The sequence below is a fragment of the Cheilinus undulatus genome, linkage group 7 (genome assembly GCF_018320785.1).
Source record: "Cheilinus undulatus linkage group 7, ASM1832078v1, whole genome shotgun sequence".
NCBI lineage: Eukaryota > Metazoa > Chordata > Actinopteri > Labriformes > Labridae > Cheilinus > Cheilinus undulatus.
In genome coordinates this window covers 45,983,871-46,007,048 of record NC_054871.1, presented here as the reverse complement: position 1 = coordinate 46,007,048, position 23,178 = coordinate 45,983,871, and the positions used below count along the sequence as shown (strand labels likewise).

General features: G+C 39.0%; 1 protein-coding gene across 1 annotated transcript; it reads left to right on the top strand.

Annotated features, from left to right (window-relative positions):
* The first annotated feature begins 1,752 nt into the window (after positions 1-1,752).
* LOC121511713 (zinc finger protein 37 homolog) lies at positions 1,753-21,901 on the top strand. Its single transcript, XM_041790476.1, has 3 exons — positions 1,753-1,934; positions 9,177-9,518; positions 19,718-21,901. The coding sequence occupies exons 1-3, from the start codon at positions 1,772-1,774 to the stop codon at positions 20,830-20,832; spliced, it is 1,620 nt and encodes a 539-aa protein (XP_041646410.1). The 5' UTR covers positions 1,753-1,771; the 3' UTR covers positions 20,833-21,901.
* Positions 21,902-23,178: the final 1,277 nt, after the last annotated feature.

Here is a 23,178-nt window from a genome sequence, read left to right as displayed (position 1 = left end):
TTTGATTGTTTTTTACCTTCTGTAAAGCACAATGCATTTACATTGTATGAAATGTGCTGTACAAATAAAGTTGAATTGAATGATGTTACTCCATTAAAAATCTTTTCAGTATCTTTTGAGCAGATCCTTCTCTGCCAAGTAAAACTGAATATCCATTATGCAATAAAAAGGTTACATGCATGATGGGAGTGTTCCTGACTGAAAATGAATTTTTTGCAGTTCTGGATGGATCAAAATATATACTGAACAAAGAGGAAGGACAAAATAAATGCATTTAACACCTAATTTTCGCATGATGGCTTGTACGTTTTTGCCAGTTTTTGAGAGATCATTTGGAGTTACGTTGTTATCAAGGCAAAAATAAAAATTTAGTTTTGTCCTATCTCTTAAGGAGTACAACATAATGTATTGGTGTATGTTCATTGCTGGCCTCATTACTTCACAGACTTTTGCTGATATTTTGTCCCAGATACAAAGTTGCAACACACTGAAAACAGCTCCACAACCCACTTATGTCTCCTAACCCACCAGTTGAGAATGACTGCTTTAGAGTAGTGGCTGGGGTCTGTGCACTGCTGTGGTCGGGCCTTCTATATTTCCAACATCAACCTGAGTGCCTAGAGCTGGATCATTATGGATTACATCTCATACACTGTTATGGTTTTTTTGTTATTTAAAAATCTGTTAGCCTTTGGTTAGAAGTTGGAGTTTGTTTTTTTCTATACATTACTGAAAGTAGATTTTAAAAATCCTGCTGCTGCATTGTTAGAATACAAGGATGTCTGTACTGGTAAAAGTACAAACACATGGAGTATGATTAAGTCCATTGTTATTTTCAGAATAAGACTAAAAATCTTTATAAATAACATTTATTTCAAGATGGGCTATGAGTCATGAATATTCTTAATACAATTTTACCCTAACCAAGTTGCTAGAACTGAAAAATTATTTTATAGGCAGGTGTTCAGACTCTTGGGTCGATAACTTTCTTTTGAAAGGTGAGATGCAGTCACAGTGAAAACAACCAGCATGTCGTTGTCTTGATTTGATGATCCGATACATTTAAGTGTGATAAATATGCAAAAATAGCAGGAATCAGAAAGGGGGCAAATACTTTTTTTACAGCACTGTACTTTTGATACCCAAGGACCTTTCACAGTGATAACGACCTGTCCTTAATGTGCAATAACAAGAAAATATGGACCTCCAACCAGGTTAATTATTATAAGGTGTGACCTAACCTAAAGTACAAAGCATCGGCTATTTTGGGAAAAAATGTGGAATCATTCTCTTACTATGTGCATGTACTCACAGTCATGTGTTGTGAAAGCCTGATCAGAAGTGTCTGATCGTTTTATGTTGTTGGCGGAAAGCTTGGACCTCCTTGTTGTGGTTGTTTTTATTTTTTACTTAGTACTCGGTGCTTTTTAAAATGTCATACTTCGCTCAAAATATACTTAAGTGAAAGTAAAAGAAGTGATTTTAAAAAAACCTCTAAAATAGTAAAAATGCACAACAAAGTTCCTCAATTACAGTCATCTGAGTAAATGTATTAAGTTACTTTGATATGATATGAAGAGCCTGAACCGCGCCAAACAATCAGTCCGGATGACTGAAAAGAGTCGAGTTCCCATCAATCCTGTAGAGGGCAGCAGTGCGCCTTGGTTGCGTCTAGTCTGCCGGGAATTCAAAAGTGGAGGAAGACGCAGCGGCATGCTTTTACAGTCTATAGAAAACACCGTAGAGCTTAACAGCTGAATAAAGAACAAGAATGTTTTCAGTGGAGAGGTTCAGAGATGTCAACGAGACTGCTGCAGCTGAGGAAATATGTGACGATGCTACAAGAGCTGCCGTCGAGTGCAAGGCAGAGATCGACCGTCATCACAGGGAGCTGGATACCGTGTGGAACCCTGACATCCACTTACTCAGATTAGGTGAGGACATACGATTTTTGCTTTGTATTTGTGTTTAGAGATGCTGTTATTAAGAGGAAAAGAGTTATATATGTTAAATAAACAATAACTGATATTTCTAGATTGAGTCATAATGGGCTAAGGTTAGTTTATACATTCTGTTGAAAGGTAATGATGTGCCATATTCAGGGCCAACCCAAGCTTATTTGGGACCCTAAGCAAAGTTAGACTGGGGCCCCCCACAGCCACTGATCACTGTTACTGATGCAGTCAATGCTAGATAATCTGTACATATACAACTAATCTAAACCCCACTGGAGAAAAATGAGGTAACAGAAATTGAGATTTTTTTTATTTTATTTCAAACCAGAAAAATTCAACAGATAACATCATGTACATTACTTTAGTTAAACCTGAAGTGATTTGTCTCAGTTGATTCTTTAAATGAGTTAAACTAGACTTATGTATTTGACTAGTGTGTATGAACTGTCTTTCTAGTCCACTGATGAACATTCCTGTACATAATGGTAGTGACTATTAAATCACACTCTGGGCTCACTGGCATGCATGCAGTAAACTGAGCTGGGAGCTGGACTGTTGTGGATCTGGAGAGGACTGTGATTTTCTCTGGGAGATCAGGAAGTCCTCCACTCCTCTGTCCCTACTGGGATGTTCTGGGTTTTACCTTTATGCACACAGAGGAAGAAAGTTTCCTGTCTCCCCTCTCTTTTCTGGACTGTCTGTTAGGAGATGGCTGGAGCCCCTTAAGGTCCTGAAGTCTGTAGGAGTGGACACTTGCGAAGGCGATGGACTTCTTCCTCTTTTTCTTATCTGTCAGTCATTCTTTTGGAGACTCGCCTCATCAGCATGCATCCAAACTAAAAAATAAATCAATCTTTTTAATGTGTTATTGGTAATAACTTACATTTATGTACAAAACACAGAAATCAGGGGTGGAAAGTAACTAATTACATTTACTCAAGTTATTGTAATTGAGTAGCGTTTTTGTGTGCTTGTACTTTTTTGAGTACTTTTCGAAATCACTACTTTTACTTAAATACATTTTTATGGAAGTATTGTACCTCACTACATTTTAAAAAGTATTAAGTACTGAGTAAAAAAATAAACACTAAAAGCCAAAATGAGGTGATTTTAGCTTTGAGCCAACAAGAAAATGTCCAGAAGTTTGACTTTGATGCCACATGATGGTCAGTAGTGAGAGAATGGTTTCACATTTCATCCTAAAACTGCTGCTGCATTTGACTTTAGGTTAAGTCTCACCTTATAACAACCTGGTTATAGATTCATATTCTCTTGTAGTTATTTCACATTTAGAAAAGATAATATTTTACTATATAACCACCTTAGGTATCAAAAATAGCTACTCAGTACTTTGAGTAAATTTACAGATTACTACTTTGCTTCTACTGATGTACATTTTATCCAGAGTAACTTTACTTTTACTTCAGTACAATATTCTAGCACTTTCTCCACCTCTATCAGAAATAAACTTGCTGATGTCCCACACCCTCCCTTTTAAAACACATCCTCCTCTTTCTAAATCATATTTTAGAAGCATTTAGAGCCATAAAACAACACCGAAGGCTAGCAGTTCATTTATTTTACATGCTTTTAACCTCAACTATAAACCCTACCACAGTAACAGTCAGCTAGTTTTATATAAGCATTTACTTTACAGCTCTTTTAATGATCAGTATTAACATGAAATCCCCTCCTGTAGTCAGATATTATGACTTCCAGGACTGGACTGGGACCAAAAAATGGACCTGGCATTTTTGGCCATGGCGGCCCATCATGATTATGTATACAATATATGATGGCACATGACATACAGAGCATAAATATGCACATTGTGTTGTTTCAGAAATTAAAATAAAGCGCAGAAACCTACATGGAAGAGAGTAACCATGTTAAAAAATTGATAGGCTCTTTTACTAGTCAGACACTTTTCATCTTGGGAGAGATGGCCGCACTACCAATGATAAATCATCCATCTCAGCAAAGCAATGTTTCACTAATACTACATGATAATAGTAACTGTAAGCTGTAACACATGCAAACTGTAACTTTATGGCAAGCTAAAATAACACTGTAAGTTGGACATCAGGTCTACTCATAGCATTATTTGAAAACAAAGGCTATAAAGGCAGTTCTCTCTCACATACACACACTAGGGTGACCACCTCCAAACCAGCAAGGACAAGGTTGTGCACAAAACTCTATAGCAGGGGTCTCAAACTTATTTAGGGTAGGGGCCGGATTTGCTCCGAGACGTCCTGTGGGCCGTGCATTTTTTTTTATCAATATCAGTACAACCAACAACTGATGTATAGGCTGCTGTAATGTTCATAAGAAGACATGATCCAATATTAGATGCAGGTACCATTTAATGAGTGCTGCATGTTTGCACACTAAAGAGTTAATTAGCTACTTTAGAAGGAGAATTTGTTTGCAAGTAATCTAAACAGGTGAGGCAAAAATATGCTGTCCTTATGACATATGACAGTTTTAACAGATTTTAACTTTTTTAAAAATCCACTGATGATGAATTTACAAGACTGGAATATTCATTAAATATTCAACGTGACTGTTCATGGATTTAAAACAGCAACCTGTTCACAAAACCTGATCTGAGCCCTATTTCCCCTGGCCTGGGATCAGAGTCCAGAGAGAAGATGAGGGAGAGAGAGAAAGATGGAGATTCATCACACTGCGCTGTTTACAGGGATGCAAACTATGGCTGGGCATTGTTAAGAACCTCACGATTCAATTCGATTTCGATTCTTTAGGGTGCGATTCGATTCGATATCAATTCGATCAATTCGAAAATAAAAATTTGCAAAATAATAACTTACTTGTGCAGATGGAGTACAAAAGTAAAAAACATGACAGTTCTGTATAAACACTGAAAAAGTAAAGTACATGTAAACTTAAAGACTATTTCTGTCCTCTTGGAAATTGTGATAAACCTCACATAACATGGTTATGGTTGGTTGTTGTTGTTTGGTCTAGTGCAGCCTTCGTCCATACAACGCGAATCACATGCACAGCGTCCCCCACTGGCCAGGAGGTGAATCGATTCAGAGGATTTGCTGAATCGATATTGAATTGGGGGAGGAAATATCGCGATGCATCGATTAATAGATATTTTTACCCACCCCTTATGCACACCCTCACCTGCTGAGTGAAAACTTGACTTTCAACACATGTATGAGCCCTACAATCGTTCTTCTGGATGTCCACTATCTGAATCCCCCTGACGTCCCTGCATGAGTCATGAACTGGGGCATCTCTGTGCGTAATTTGGATGCGTTTTGCGCTGCACCAAGACTAAACATGCCGACCTCTCATGCCTCATGTCTCATGCCTGTGTCCAGATTGTTCAATTAGAAAGTATTGTTTTTATCGTTATGAGAGGAATTTTTTCCACTTGACAAGCCCTGGAGTTAAAAACCCCACAGGATTTATGAACCGTGTCCCGTTTAAACTTAAGTGAACAAGACCACAATTTCACTTCTTGTTGACATAAAATTAAATCGTATGTGACTAGAATTAGTTGATATTAGTTTGACATAACAGATTGAAATAATGAGGGATTAAATAAATCAGGAGATTGAACAGAGTTGCTCACTAAAGCGAGATAAGATGTCTGCGTTTGTGGCTGATGGACAATTACGCAGGGAAAACATTTTTCATCCTGAGTGCAGCTGTTTTAATCCCACTCAGGGGAAGAAGTTTGGCTTTACAAGGCAAAAACCTCTGGGTGCCTTTATAAACTTACTTAAACTCCTATCCATATCTCTGGTCCTTCCTGTCACATCAGTGAGCTGTGATCGCACAGGTCCTCGTGCCTGCACCGTTTAAAGAATAAGTTGGAACAGCAGCGGAGACTCTCAGACCAGAAACCTGGTACTGCTGGTAATAAACTCAGACAGAACCCGAGCCCTGGACCAAGCGAAACTCAATGATGCCTTCACCCTCAACCATAACAACCAGAAGCTTGTTTCATTATGAAGACATCAAAAGAGCGTGTTTTTTCAGCTGCAGTGTGTTAATTAAATGCATTTGGATTAAGGTACCTATTTTGAATGCTTGTTCTTATCTCTTAATGCTTATTCATATTATGGATATAATACGAATTGAACCTTTTTTTTTGGCTTTAAAGCTGCAGTGTTGTTGATTGGTAGCAGAAACTGGTGGATGTTTGTGACTGAGGCTGAAGTGTGCGTGCGCCCTCTCCAACTCCGGTCAGCTCAAACGGCAAAATTTGATGACCTTGGTCAAGGGGGAGGGGAGGGGCGGGCCGAGGAGGGCTGAGAGATTTCATTGGATTAGCCCAATGTCCTTCAAGAAAATCCTTCAAGAAAATCAACCAATGGGTTGTTGCAGTCAATAAAAATGATTTATAATATACTTTTTTGGTTAAACTATGACAGCCCCAGGTCGGCCCAGAAATGTGCGTTGGCCTAACCCTGCCCAGTACGCCAGATGGCCTGTCCATGCCTGATGACTTTATGCAAGCTTTGTTTTCTTTATTAATGGTAATCTGGAAAAATAAATCAAACCGTGTCTTACCTGTGATCATATTTATGAATCCTTGTGGTCTGCTGTCTGTGTGCAGGAAGGCATGACAACAAGTCTGCTAACTTTTATCCTTTTTATGTCCTTTCTCGTGGTCCGTACTAAAACCCTACACAGTTCAGCTTCCTGCTAAGAAGAGACTAAACTGTGTGTGGAGTCATTTGGTAACAGAAACTTAAGAACACCACGACTTTAACGAGACTCTAGTTATTGTTTAGCATGTCTGTAACACTTCTATAGTGCAGAGATGCTCTTTGACTGTTGTGTGGTGCATTTAAGAACATTACTTAAATATTCGATTTAATGGACAGACTTGAGAAACAGCCTAAAACAGCGTTAAACGAATCCCCCGATGTAAAACATCTACCTATTAAATCTGAGGTGGGGCTCTGTTTCTTCCTGGCTTTTACTCCCAGGACCTCATTCCCCTTCACAGCCTGGCTGATCTCACTATAGTTTGCTTCTAAACTGCTTGTGAACATTCCCTCCTTCACTCTTGGGGGGGCCCCCTGGTTGCGATGGGGCCCTAAGCAGCCGCTTATGTCACTTATGCCTTGGGCTGGCTCTGGCCATATTAAAGATCTTAGAAAACTGAGTCCGTTATTTTCGGATGCGTTTTTTACTGTGGTCAAGCCAGCCTCCACAAGGTTTTGTCGTGCAAGTATAAAAACAATTATATTTCAAAATAAAAGGCCTCTGTGTTAGTTTGATAATGATTTATGAGAAGGAGGTCACACTCTGGTGGGATTTCAAAATAAAAGCCACCTGAAAAACGTCATTTCCTGACATGTTTTAACGTGGATTAAATATGAACTCCCTGTGACCACCAGTGTTAATTTTGGTGGTTATTTTTGCTTTTACTCTTAGTTTTAGTCATTAAATGAAATGCATTTTAGTTTTAGTCACATTTTAGTCATGTCTATCCCTTTCAGTTTTAATGTAGTTTTAGTCAATAAAAACTCAAACATTTTACTCTAGTTTTAGTCCATAAAAAGTCCTCACATTTTAGTCTTTATTTTTAGTCCAGTCATTTATTTTCTTGCCTAAATGTGGTACCGAATCATGGTAGTGTGTCCTCTGCACCCTGCCAAACCTGGGGTCCCTGCTTTCTACAGCTGAGAAGCAGAATAGCTACATCTGCATTTGAAGGTGGTGTAGGTTTGCTTCACCCTTGATGAGAAAGATAATCATTTTATAATCAGCAATAGTAAACAACACAGAAAAGATTTCAGGACTGTCCATACACTGTAAAATACAGAATATTTCATGATTTATGTATTTTTCATTTGTTAATGAAAGACTGAATAAAGTCCTTTTCAAATAAAACCGCTAAATTTGACTTTATATTGATTTTTACCCTTTTTTTTTTTTCACCCATTTTTACCCAGGCCTGGGTACAGTAGGCTACTTGCCATAAAGTCATAGTAATAACATATGGTTGTCCAAGTTCCCAAGGCACACCTAGTCTTGCCTCAAGGCACACTAGTGTGCCCTGCCACACCATTTGAGAACCACTGCCACTAGTAGATTTCCCTCATCCCATGCTGCTTATTCATCAGTCCTCTTCTACTTCTTGTATTTTCGGCAGTTTCAATGCTTCTAGGCGTTTTACTGCCTTCCACTGTTCAGACTAGATGTAGGGAATCACTAAAGCGGGGCACAACTTGTGCCTTACTCCTCCAACACTTAGTCAGACGTACTCAAGATTTTATAAAGTCCTGAAGTCTAAATGATGTTACATTCAAGTATCTGTTAGCTTAATAATTCCTCCAGTAGATACTGTAGTTCCCTTTGGTTGCTTAATGAGCAAATACGTGTCTGTATTAACGTAGTGTTCTGATATGACGCAGACAGATAAACAGCAATGTATGGAGGGAGATGATGAGAACACCGTTACTGTCAGTATAGAACACAAACTGCATGGACTGTTAAAGACTGTGAGAGTAAAGAAAAGTTTAAATAACTGGTTTACTTTTAACCATGTAACTTTAATGTTACATTCTTATTAAGTTACTATCACTCTCTGTTTGAGAGAACATTTACATTATAAACATTAGTTAGGATGTGGTTAGACATGATGTGTCTTAAAAATTTTGGAAATATCTGTCTTATACACTCGTTATAATTATTTTATATCAGGGTTATCCAAATAATGGCTCTGTGGCCACCTGTGGCCCTTTTTCGATAAATATGAGGTTATTTCTATTTAATTAGTGAACATTTTATTCATTTACATAAACAAGGCACCGCTTTTTATTGTAAAATTAGTGGAAAGGTTAAATAATAAAGTTCTAAACAATTAAAATGGAAATAAACTGAATTTAGAAAAAAATAAAATGGAATTCGACAATAAAACAGATTTCATAGGACCCTTGAGATCGCACACTCTTGTCTCATATCCTCACATACAGTCCTGTATTGCACAGGAACTGTAAAACTGCTTTCATGATCTGCTGGTGGTTGTAATGGAGGCCAAAGAAAGATCAGAGTCTGCGAATTAAAATTCGTGGCTGAATCGGAGGAAAATCGCACAGTGTACATCCGGCCTAAAAAAACAACAGAATATTATGTGATATTGAATATGTTTAAAACATTTCGGGTGAACAAACAGTTGTAAACCACCCCCACCCCCACCCCCCAACTTTGTTTTTGTATCTCCAGACGCCCCACAGCAAAACGTGTGTAAGGAGGAGGAGACTGTGGCTGAGCAGGAGCTCTGTCACCAGGAGAGGAAGTCCAGTCTGGCCCAGGAGGAGCCAGAGCCTCCACAGATTAAAGAGGAGCAAGAGGGAGAGCAGTTCATAAAGGACGAGACTGACACGTGGATGTTGACTCCTACGAAGGAGGAAAGTGAGCACACAGAAGCAGATGGACAACATGAACTCCAGCTCCTTTGTCACAACTCTCATGTTGCTGAGAATCAAGATCCCACAGAGAGAAAGCAGACAGACGCAGAAATAACTGGAAAATCAAAACCTAGACAAGAGAAAGGCAGACACACAGGTGAGAGTCGTCACTCTTGTAAGACCTGTGGAGAGGAATTCTTGTCTACATTGTATTTCAAAAGCCATATGAGGACTCACACAGGTGAGAGGCCTTTCTCCTGCGAGACCTGTGGAAAAAGATTCAGGTGTAAATCATATTTGAATGATCACATTCGTACTCACACAGGTACAAAGCCATACACCTGTGATATCTGTGGGAAGTCATTCACCACAAAAGGTAATTTGAATATGCATTTAAACATCCATACAGAAGAAAAACCACATACCTGCACAAAATGCAACAAATCTTTCAGACGAAAAGGTCATTTGACAGACCACATGAGAACACACACAGGTGAGAAGCCTTCCTCCTGCAGCACCTGTGGAAAAAGATTCAGTTGTAAATCATATTTGAATAAACACATTCTGACTCACACAGGTACAAAACCATACACCTGTGGTGCCTGTGGGAAGTCATTCACCAAGAAATGTACTTTGGATAGGCACTTAAGCATCCATACAGGTGAAAAACCACATACCTGCACAAAATGCAACAAATTTTTCAGACATAAAAGCACCTTGAAAGCCCACATGAGTATACACACAGGTGAGAAGCCTTTCACCTGCAGCACCTGTGGAAAAAGATTCAGGCATAAGTCTAATTTGAGAATTCACATTCTTGCTCACACAGGTACAAAGCTGTACACCTGTGGTACCTGTGGGAAATCATTCACCAAGAAATGTAATTTGGATACTCACTTAAACATCCATACAGATGAAAAATCACATACCTGCACCATGTGCAACAAATTTTTCAGACATAAAAGTACCTTGACAGCCCACATGAGAACACACACAGGTGAGAAGCCTTTCTCCTGCAGCACCTGTGGAAAAAGATTCAGGTGTAAATCTAATTTGAATGATCACATTCTTACTCACACAGGTACAAAGCCGTACACCTGCGGTACCTGTGGGATATCATTTGCCCAGAAACGTACTTTGAATCAGCACTTTAAGATTCATACAGACAATAATGTGTAAACCTCCTAAACATGTGGCAGGTCTCTCAGAACTGGTGCTGACTTAATGGTTCATGAGAGAAGGACTGACACTGCTGAGAAGCTTACCTTTGATATCTGATATCTTCTAGAGAACAGACTTTGTCTCCTCTACTGTTTCATGACTGGTGTTGGGTCACGTCACTGTTAAAGTTATTGTTACTTGCATTGATGTTCCTCGCATCAGGGTAAATACTTCCCCACTCTCAACTTTTGCCGTGCATGTGGAGCCAGGACCCTGTAACACTACTGAAAATTCTCCAACTGATAAAACTGCCATAAATGCCAGGTTTAAGAACAGCCATAAAACTATTTCTCCTGTCAACATCATAAATCACACCAGGCACAGGGACATCACAAACAGCTCTCTACTAGGGGTGGGAATCACAGGATACCTCATGATACGATGGTGATACATGGTCCATGATACCGATGTTATCGCGATTCTGCGATAATTGATAAATTGCAAGAAAATTGTATAATGATTGGTGCTGTCAATTGATCAAAAAATTAATCAAGTTAATTACATCACTGTGCTGTGATTAATCATGATTAATCACCGCATTTCTTTAGTTTTGGTAATTTTTAGATTTTTTAATGTTTTTTTTATCAAGTGTTTTCATTATTTCAACTTTATGCACAGCTCTTTGAAAGTGCTTTTCACTAAAAAAAAGTATTCTTCTTCTTCTTATTATTATTATTATTAAATATAAATTAACATTTGAAATACTACCATTTACTTGTATTTTTTAAACTTAACTTGTACGTTTTTTTAACTTATTTGTGGTTTTTAAATCAGAGTGTCTTAATTCACTGAGTAATAATATTTATAATCTGCAAACGAGCCCAGCAGACACTCATCAGGTACAAGATGACTTGTGCTGTAAAGTGAATGATCAGGTGTGCTGTTACCCCGAGGTAGCTGAAGTTGCTGGCTGATGTCCAGTGGTCTCTCGTCAGTATAATAAATGTAGCTCAGGCCAGCTGCTCCACTTTAGTTGTCATTTTAGCTGTCATACAGTTCACGGATTCTTGTGACAGTAGTTCTTGTAGGTCTTCTGTGGCACGGGTCATCCGAGATGGGCTTGGTGTTGTGGCTTGATCCTGTGTTGTTATTAGCGTCTTTGCTAACATTAGCAAAGATGCGTTTTGCCCAGAGGTGGTACATCAGACTCATGCTTAGGAGTAAAGACAGGTCATCACCGCAGTATGTACACACAACTTTTGTTTCATCCAGACTTCCATTAGGTAGCTTTTTAAATTGAAATTTGCTGTGAAGCAGACCTGGGTCTGTCTCCTCACTCATCACTGCTGGCTGCGTTTGACCCGCCTTTAACCTTTTCACCCCAGGGACATAAACATCTGCGCAGGTGGACTACAGGAGGAAGTTGTGGTCAAACTTAGACATATGATTAAATTGCGTTATACGTTTCTTTAACACATTAAGCTTTCCAGATTAATCATGAGTGTTAACGCGTTTGTATTAACAGGCCTAATAATGGTACATCACAAAATGTCTAACTGGAGAATACAAAATTGTTTGGTCAAGTGCAGGATTTCTAAATTTATTCACTGCAATTTAGCATCAGTTTCACAGAATTTGACACAGACTGAGCTGAATCACTGAACACAAAGTGCATAAAGTCTATAAAGTGTATGATTTTTACAGTATCATACAATCCAAGGAAGAAACCCTGGAAAACCCTTAATGTCTGCAGGTTTGAAAATTCCTGCAGGATTTCCAAAAGGGAGGAGGACTTTTCCCCCATGTCTGCCAACTACCCATCCTTGTTTATCAACCTTTTGCACTTAACCAGCTTCTTAGACAGTAAGACGCTGGACCTGACACTTTGGATAAATGACAGATCTCAGGAGAGATCACCACTTTAAAGTTGGAGATATCTAATTGGATGGCTGGAATAAGAGCCATCTCACTGACTAAGTCTGGGTCTTACCTTTGAAATGTAAGATCATTAACAAAGACTTTCTACCTCTAAACAACAAAACCAGATGGTGATTATAAATAACCTGTTCTTTTTCTGCTTTACTGAGACGATAAGGACTCCATATCTCCTAAAAATGCTATAATTATATGTTTATCAAAACATTCTTGTATTTGTCTGAGATGGCACACATGGAAAACAATGATGTGTTTCATATTTCTATAACATGTAAGATGGCTAAGAAATTCATTTTTGATTTTAATCCAGATGTCTTCCATGGACCAACAGTGCTATCTAATGTCCAGTATCGGTCACACACACATCTCCACCTGACCAATCCCCTTTGTGTCTTAATACTCAAATGTTATATGGTTAGCTATGTTGTTGCATGTCTAGCTGTGTGGCAGTTTAATTGATGTTATTTTATTTTAGAATTTTATAACCATTGATGCTATTCCTACATGCTCTTATTGAACTACTGATTTGATGGAGAGTGGTTCCTCTAGTGACGTTTGATCTTCAAAGAGGAGGGAAATCTCAGATGAAGACCCCTCCCTTTTGTTTTAACATGAGTATCAGAACCCAAGTCTTGAGCAGTCTCAAGTAGAGTCCAGTTTTATCTTCTTCAAGTTTTCTTTGTTTTTCTATCTTGTTCCTTAAGTTATCTAAGTAATTTTTTTTTTACTTCTCTGTGAAACACATGTCCTTGCTTTGTTTCTTACAAGTCTGAGCCAGGTTCAATAACTTAATTGAACCTCAAACTTTATTTTGATCCAGCACAAATTCTTAAATCTTTTATAGCCTTTGCACTAATTTTTGCTGCAGAGGTTTTTTTTTCTTCTTTCCTCGCACATCCAGACTTCATCACTGTGATCCTATAATCAGCGCATTGATCGTCCTGAGATATTAATTTTGATATTGATTGGACGAATTTTTTTTGGAACAAGACGAGTCCATTAGAATCCTTGGAAAAGACCCATCTTGCCGTGTTCGACAGACTGTCTTCTCTGACAGACCCACTTTTGCGTGTTGAAGAACCCCCCAGCTCAGCCAATCAAACAGTAGGATTCTGATCCAACTCATCAGGGTGGATGGTGTCTCCATCAATTCCAGTAAAAGAATTAATTAATTCAGATCTATCTTTCCAAATTTACATTCCAAATTCTATGCTGATAATTATCTTTTTTTTTGATATTCAAATCATCCACTCTCCATCAAACTAGATTAGCATCATTCCTTTATAATCACATTCAGTTATTTCCTGTTTATATTCTCACATTATATTCACATTAGCCACGTGATATTTACATTGTATTTCTGTGATTTAATAATAAATCCTCAGAACGTCGGTTGTTGTCCAGAAATGATTGTTAAGTTGGGAAGTGGAGTCACTGTCACGAAGACTCATAACTTGAGGTATGAGATTGATTCATGATTCAGAATTTGTTTAATTAGGAATTTAATCAATTAACAATTGCATTTTAATTGGGTATTAAAGAACCAATCTGCATAAGCAGTGGTGCCCTGTTATTATTGATACTATTGAGGTTTATTGATAATATTTATTTATTATCACTTTGTATCGCTACATTATTTTTGGTACCCTGTTTGAGGTCGTGTCAAACGATATTTCCCAAACTTATGGTGCTTTCACATTAGGGGCCGGGTCCCGGATCCGAGTGCACTTGAGCCCAAAGTCTGGTTCATTTTGGTAGTGTGAATGCAAACGAACCACGGCCGGCACCGGGCCTGGGCCCACTTGGGGAGCTTCATGACGTCATCGTAAAAACTAAACTTCTTTCCACAGTGCATTGTTCACATTTTTCCTCTAGAAAGGGCAGAAATGATCAGAATACAGTCAGGAAACGGTCTGTTGTGACTCACCTTACAGATGAACACAAGTTGGAGTCAGTCAGAGGAGGTGCAAAGGCAATGAAAGTCTCCTGTCATATCAAAAACTGCTGTATCTTTGCAGCGCGAGCCCATTTAATCCTGAGAGCTGCAAGTAGATGTGCAGATGCAAAGAGCGACATTCCTGGCATCTTAAAAAGTGATTTTAAATCACCCATGGCTGCAGGATAGACTTTTTGCCAAAACAAAAACAATCTTCGCTTGGGTCATGACCCCAATGGTTGCCATGGTATCTTCTTCTTCTTTCTCCCACTCTGCGGGGTTGTAAAGCAGCTACGTGCATACTGTCAACTGTTGTTTCAGACTGAGAACATACGCAAGTCAGCCTGGGCACAGTTTGATGTTGCTAGTGTGAAAGCAAATCAGTGGGGGAATGGGGAGGGGAGGAATTGCGCCGCGGCGCGATTCGAAACAACTGGGCCTAATGTGAAAGCACCCTTAATAATGATCACAAACACACAACCTCAATCACACTTAAGTTTGCTAAAGTTTCTGGATTATGCATGCTTTTTAATCTGTTTAATTTGCTGTGATTAATTTGTGCTGAAACTGTTTAAATCCACGCTGCTGCAAACGTGTGTGCATTTCTGTATGACAGCATGCCATATCTTGTCTTAGGATCAGATTCTAGTGACATGTTTAGGTCTGTGTGAGCCTACGTCCTGATTTGATTAAAAACAATCTTTTGATTGTTTTATGCACAAAAGTCTTGACAATTTTTAATTTAAGTGCACTGAGCTGAACGCTGTCATGTCATGAACTTGTCATAAACTGGTCCAGTGTTCATCAGCACACATAATGAACTAATGTAATCACAGCTGTGAGCCTGAATGGTGGACTAGACTTCAGGGTTTTGGCCATCGGCTGCATGCAGGATTGGTGAGTTTTGTGTAGGTTTGCTTCACCCTTAATGAAGAAAATAATCATTTTATAGTCAGCAATAGTAAACATAATAGAAAAGATTTCATGATTTTTCATACACTGTAAAATACAGCATATTTCATGACTTGTGTATTTTTGATTTATTAGTAAAAGATTCAGTGAAGTCCTTTTCAACATAAAACTGCTAAATTTGACTTTATATTGATTTTTACCCCTTCTGCATACAATTTTATTAAAAATCCAATAGAACAGTCTATTTTAATCACAAAACTGGTGTCAGTTGGGGCTGAATTAAAAAATTAAAATATTGCGATATGTGTCACATATCAGGATATAGCAAAAATATATCGGGATATCAATTTTATGCCATATCACCCAGCTCTAATTTAGAAGGTAAACAAGAATCGTTGGAAGCCACGCCCCCACGAACATCTGCTCCGGCTGTCACCAGTTAATATGGCACAATGGAACCAACCGCCAGTTTTTCAAAACTGTGGCCAAGCCAGCCTGCACAACTTTTTGTGGTGCATGTGTAGAAAGACATTACGGTAGAGCAGTAGTTTTCAAACATTTATCGCCAAAGGCACATCTAAAGTTAAGCCAGAATCTCAAGGCACACCATGTTTCAATTGATACAAAATAGACTTTTTAAATAATGTTAGTCAAGGTGGCCTATATGGTGAGAAAAGGGGAGAGCTTTCTTTGGCCGAGCCAACTGGGGGCTCATGGAGATGGCAAAATTGGGCAAATAGTGGCAAAACAAAGTAGAAATGGGCAGAAATTGGTAAAACAGTGGCCAAACAATGGGAAAAAATTGGCAAAAAATTGTTGAAAGTGTCAAAGTAGTGGCAAAAATGGGTTACAAGTGGCCTAAAGAGTTAACCCTTTAAAACCTACCATTGTGCAAATCCGCCAGGACATATTCTTACATTTTTACATACTGTAGTGCCATTTTTGGGAGTATTTTTATTTGCTTTACATTAATATAACCCTTATATCCCAAGTTTTAATAATATATATTTACTTATGTCTTAACTACTACAACAAATTGCTTAAAAGTCTAATAAACCTAAATAATGAAAATCGTTTTTGTTTTTTTCACATATATATGTATATATATATATATATATACATATATTCACAAAATTGGGCAAAAAATATGATCAAACGAATGCAGAAGTGGAAGAAAATTGGCAACAAGGTGGCATAAATGGGTTGAAAGTGTCTAAAGGTGGCAAAATAGATCACAAGTGGCAGAAAAGCAGCAAATAGGGTTTAAGTTGCAATAAGGTGGTAAAAAGGGGTTAAAAGGTATCAAGGAGTAAAAATGGCTGAGAAGTGGCAAAAAGGTTGCAAAAATGGCTAAAAGGTGGCAAAATGTTCCAGGAAAGTGGTAAAAACGAGTCAAAAGTGGTAAAAAAAAAAGTGGCAAAAATGCAAAAAAAGCAGCAAAATGGTTTAAGCTATCAAAAGAATCAGTCAAATCAACCCATAATTAGCTTGCCATGCTTTTCAGCTCTAAATGAGGTCACTGTTAGCCAGGATGCTAGCACCAATGCTACTGATCCAGCTCATATACACTGATATCATTCTCTGGGTTTTTTCCAGCCAGACCTGTGGGCAGGCCTGGTTACAGTAGGCTACTTGCCATAAAGTCGTAGTAATCGTATGGTTGTACAAGTTCCCAAGGCACACCTAGACTTGCCTCAAGGCACACTAGTCTGCCCTGCCACACCATTTGAGAACCACTGCAGTAGAGGATGTGAAACAACTGAAATGAAAATAGACAAAGGCTGTGTCTGAAAGCACACATTCATTCCCTGCTCCCTATCCCCTTCAGCAGCATATAGTGGACTATATAGTGGAAACAACTGCAAGACACAAAAATGATTTCGGACGCTACTTCGGCCATGGGCAATGACATCATCACAGTCTCACAGTCAAAACGTTTAGCAACAATGGCTAGTTGATTCCCCTCACTGGATCCCATATCTCTTATTCATCAGTCCCCTTCTTCCTCTTCTTGTATTTTCGGCAGTTTCAACGCTTCTAGGCGTTTTACTGCCTTCCACTGGTCAGATTAGATGTAGGGCCCTGTGATTTCCACGTTAATGGAATCGTGGATAGAATCGTGGGATTGGCCAATAAAAACGGAACCTACTGTTCACTAATTAAATTGGAGAAATCGAATGAATTTGACCGAAATGCTGTGTTTTTTAGAAAGAGGAATGTATATCTGGGGAATATGTTTCGGGGAATCACTAAAGTAAGGCACAACTTGTGCCAAACAATACAAAGCACGTCAAAGCAGCTGCACGAACACCGACAAACATCACGGGGCAGTACAAGGTGACATAATGTTGCCTCCCAATCTCTCCTGCTCTCTTCCGCTCCCTCTCTCTATCTCACACACACAAACAGCTTCACCTCTATGTCAGCTGCAGGTCCTCGGGTAGTCGTAGGGGTAGTCGTACAACCAAAATATCACATGCCAGAAATCCTCCCAACAAGTCCGGAGCAGGTCATGGGGTTGTAGTTGGGCCGTGGTCGGCCCTCACCCCCTGAGCATAGCACAACAAACAACACCCAATCCGAAAAACAGTCAGCCTGACTTCAGAGTAATTCATACAAGTCAAAATTTGTGGCTGAATCGGAAGAAAATCGCAAAGTGTACATCCTGCTTAAGATGACACTCTGCCACGCCTGTCTTATAGTCAGCTTGAAATCGCACAGTGTTTTAACCAGCCTAAGATATCAAATCAGGGCTGTACGTTAACTTTTTTTGCCCATAGCGCTGGTGCTACAGAGGTCGACAATCTTGTAGCACAGAACAAAAACCTGTAGCACAATATATAAAATGTTTGTGACATCTCTAAAACCAACATGTAACCAAAATATATGCTCAGTAAGTGAAAGTACTTTAAAACAAAACCAAAACAGCCTAAATTACAACTCTCATTAATGTCTACCAAAGCAAACAGCCAATCACAGAGAAGAGAGACGCTGATGGTCTGAATGTGGAGGTGAACCAGAAGCGTGGTGCTTGAAGATGATTAGAGTGGTATGATTTAGAAATCAGACTTTGAGATCAGACAGAGGACCAAATTAACTCAGTTTGTGCTGCTATTTGCTGCTGGAATCCTTTTTCTGTGTTCATCCTTATTACTTAAACTTTAGTGTGTTCTAGAGACTGAAGTATGTGTCTGTGTTCATCCTTAAACTGTTTTTCAAGGACTAAAGTGTTAGATCTATGCATTTATATATTGGTATTGATATCAGTTAAATTTTATTTCCAAATATCCCCATATTATATAAACCCCAATATTGTGCATTCCTAGTCAAACTAAGAAATATAGTAAAGTTTTATGTTCTTATGTGGGTCTTTTTTAATGGATTTCTTGCAGGCCAATTCAAAAGGACCAAGGGCCACAGTTGGCCCACAGCCCATAGTTTGGACACCCCTAATATATTTACTGATACTCAGAGTAATAGGAAACTATTCCTAACATTATTAGACATTCATTAAACACTGTTAGAGTTTGGTCCATATTGTAGTATTGTCTGATGTTTACAAAACTAATGTAAATGAACAGACGCTTTTTTCTCTCTAACAGTGTAATCATAACATCAGTACTAACGGAGTTCAACGGTAATTAAAAAAAGTTATCTCCAAATCACGTCTTTACCGTAACAATACACAGAAAGTTTATGAAGTGTGGGCCTGTATTATCTACTCCGTGCCCCTCTCTCTCTCTCTTTCCCTCATCTCTCCCTCGTACACTGCTGTCTGTCCGTCCGTGTCATATCGGACCTGTATGCTAAATTCAGATGCGTATTGGCTTGTTAACCAAACAGCAGCAGCTATGATATTAGTGGAGAAAACATTGTTTTATACATTAATGTTCCCTTGGGATTCTAGCAGCGCTCCTCTTCAACATGACACCTGTACTGCGTCTGCTCTGAGCCTTCCCCGTCTGTAAGAGCAGCAGTAGGTCCCTCTCTCACTATCACGGAGCGTGGCCGCATGCGCAGTATTGTGCATGACGAGAGGTAAAAACGTTCTGCTAGAGTCTAAAATGTACGAGAAATAAGAAAAAAATGAACTGGGCATGAAATTCAAATCTCAGATCAAAGTGGAGTGAAGTTTTTCGGGCAACAAGTCAAACCTAAAGTCTTATCTGCGTGTCTGGCATGCACACACCTCTCTCACTTTGTCATAGCACCTGTGTGATGAGGAGTGAAAACCTCTTAGCGCAGACCAATTTTCTCGTAGCATTTGCGACATATATGTCACACTGTACAGCCCTGCAAAATATCATGTAGTATTGAATAGGTTTAAAACATTTTGGCTGAAAAAACAGTTGTATTCTGGCACTAATGACATGCCCCTCTTCTTCGACTTTGTTTTGTTTTTGTATCTCCAGACGCCCCACAGCAACATGTGTGTAAGGAGGAGGAGATTGTGGCTGAGCAGGAGCTCTGTCACCAGGAGAGGAAGTCCAGCCTGGCCCAGGAGGAGCCAGAGCCTCCACAGATTAAAGAGCAGCAAGAGAGAGAGCAGTTCATAAAGGAGGAGACTGACACATGGATGTTGACTCCTACGAAGGAGGAAAGTGAGCACAGAGAAGCAGATGGACAACATGAACTCCAGCTCCTTTGTCACAACTCTCATGTTGCTGAGAATCGAGATCCCACAGAGAAAAAGCAGAAAGACTCAGAAATAACTAGAAAATCAAAACCTAGACAAGAGAGAGACAGAAATCACACAGGTGAGAGTCGTCACTCTTGTTATACCTGTGGAGAAGGATTCTTGTCTACATCGCATTTGAAAAGCCATATGAAGACTCACACAGGGGAGAAGCCTTTCTCCTGCACCTCCTGTGGAAAAAGATTCAGACGTGAATCATATTTGAATGATCACATTCTTACCCACACAGGTACAAAGCCATACACCTGTGATACCTGTGGGACATCATTCACCAAGAAATGTACATTGGATAGTCACTTAAAGATCCATACAGGTGAAAAATCATACACCTGCACAATGTGCAACAAATCTTTCAGACGAAAAGGTCATTTGACGGTCCACATGAGATTACACACAGGTGAAAAGCCTTTCTCCTGCAGCACCTGTGGAAAAAGATACAGGTGTAAATCTAATTTGAATATTCACATTCTAACTCACACAGGTACAAAGCTGTACACCTGTGGTACCTGTGGGAAGTCATTCACCAAGAAATGTAATTTAGATTCTCACTTAAACATCCATACAAGTGAAAAACCACATACCTGCACTATGTGCAACAAATCATTCAGACGAAAAGGTACCTTGACAGACCACATGAGAACACACACAGATGAGAAGCCTTTCTCCTGCAGCACCTGTGGAAAAAGATTCAGGCATAAATCAAATTTGAATCATCACATTCTTACTCACAGAGGTACAAAGCCGTACACCTGTGGTACCTGTGGGAAGTCATTTACCAAGAAACGTACTTTGTATACTCACTGTAAGATCCATACAGACAATAATGCGTAAAAAGAGACTTTGTCTCCTTTACTTTTTCATGACTAGTGGTCGGTCATGTCGCTGTTAAAGTTATTGTTACTTGCATTGATGTTCCCCGGGTCCTCGTGCCAGGGTAAATACTTCCCCACTCTCAACTTTTACAGTGCATGTGGAGCCAGGATCCTGTAACACTACTGAAAATTCTCCAACTGATAAAACTACCATAAATGCCAGGTTGAGAAACGGCCATGAAACTATTTCTCCTGTCAGCGCCATGAATCACACCAGGCACAGGGACATCACAAACAGCTCTCTACTAGGGGTGGGAATCACAGGATACCTCACGATACGATGTGCGGTACATGGTCCATGATACCGATATTATCACGATACTGCAATAACTGATACATTGCAAGAAAATTGTATAACAGTTAGTGCTGTCAATTGATCAAAAAATTAATCAAGTTAATTACATCACTATGCTGTGATCATTCATGACAGCATTAATCACAGCATTTCTTTAGTTTTGGTAATTTTTAGATTTTTAAATTTTTATACGATACGCGATACATGGTCCGCGATAATGATATTATCAAGATACTGCAATAATCGTTATACTGCAAGAAAATCACAAAATATGTCTAACTAGAGAATGCAAAATAGTTTTTCAAAGATCAAATGCAAGATTTCTTAATTTATTCACTGCAATTTAGTGTCAGTTTCACAGAATTTGACACAGACTGAGCTGAAGCACTGAAACAAACTGTCCATCCTGGTTTTATTGTATTTAAGCTCTGCCTTTGACACACTTGGCCATAACATCCTACTACACAGACTAGACAACTACACGGTGCTCTCAGAATCTGTCAGTCACTGGTTTAAATCACATTTAAAGAAGAGCACATTCTCAGTTTTACTCTGCAATTTCACCAGGGATGTTCTGATACAATCTTTCTTTCCCAATACGATTCCGATACCAAGGTGTTGGGTGTCCATCTGGACTGGGGTTCCACAAGGGTAAATTTGCTTGAATTGTTCATTGCCTTCATTTGATTGTTTTTCACCTTCTGTAAAGCACAATGCATTTACATTGTATGAAATGTGCTGTACAAATAAAGTTGAATTGAATGATGTTACCAGATTACTGCCATAAAAATCTTTTGAGCATCTTTTGAGCAGATCCTTCTCTGCCAAGTAAAACTGAATATCCATTATGCAATAAAAAGGTTACATGCATGATGGGAGTGTTCCTGACTGAAAATGAATTTGTTGCAGTTCTGGATGGATCTAAATATTTACTGAACAAAGAGGAAGGACAAAATAAATGCATTTAACACCTAATTTTCGCATGATAGTCATTTTTGCCAGTTTTCCAGAGATATCTTGGTCAAATAATCCAGAATCATAAAGTCTCCTTTCACTGCTACGCAGACGACACACAGATATACCTGCCCCTGAGACCTGAGGATCCTAGAAGCCTAGCTGCTGTAAAAGACTGCCTGTTTGATATTAACTGTTGGATGGCCCAGAACTTTCTTCAACTAAACACCTGCAAGTCTGAAATAATCATGTTCAATTTACAAAATTCTTCAGACTTAATCAATAACAGCCTTGGTTCATTTTCATCAAATATCAAATCAGCAGCCAGAAATCTCGGAGTTCAGTCTGATTCTAACCTCACCTTTGCAGCTCATATTAATAAAATCACACAGTCATGCTTCTTTCACTTACGCAGCATCTCCAAATTAAAACCCATCCTCTCCCAGTCAGACATGGAAAAAGTCATCCACGCCCTCATTTTCTCCCGTCTAGATTACTGCAACTCACTTCTCTCTGGTATTAACCAAAAATCTCTCTCCCGCCTTCAACTTGTCCAGAATGCAGCAGCTAGGCTTCTAACCGGTTTTAACAGACGACATCACATCACCCCCATTTTAGCATCTCTACATTGGCCTCCAGTTAGTTTTAGAATTGATTTTAAGATTTTACTCATTACTTTTAAAGCTCTGAAGGGTCTGGCACCAGTTTATGTTACAGAACTTCTAACCCCTTATGAGCCAGCCCGCACCCTAAGATCCTCTGGTGGGGGCCTCCTGGTCATTCCAAAGTTGAGACTTGTAAGTAAAGGTGACAGGGCCTTCTCCATCAGGGCCCCTCGACTTTGGAACGACCTCCCCGAGGAAATAAGGCGTACAGAAACTGTCACTGCTTTTAAATCACTTCTTAAAACTCATTTTTATAGACTTGCATTTATGTGATGTCGTCTTCTTACTCATTCCTATTCCTTCAATCATCGTTTTACCCTTTATCTTCACTTTTGTTACATTACACCAATTTTTGCTGTTTTACTGTTATTATTGTTACTATTAATTCTTT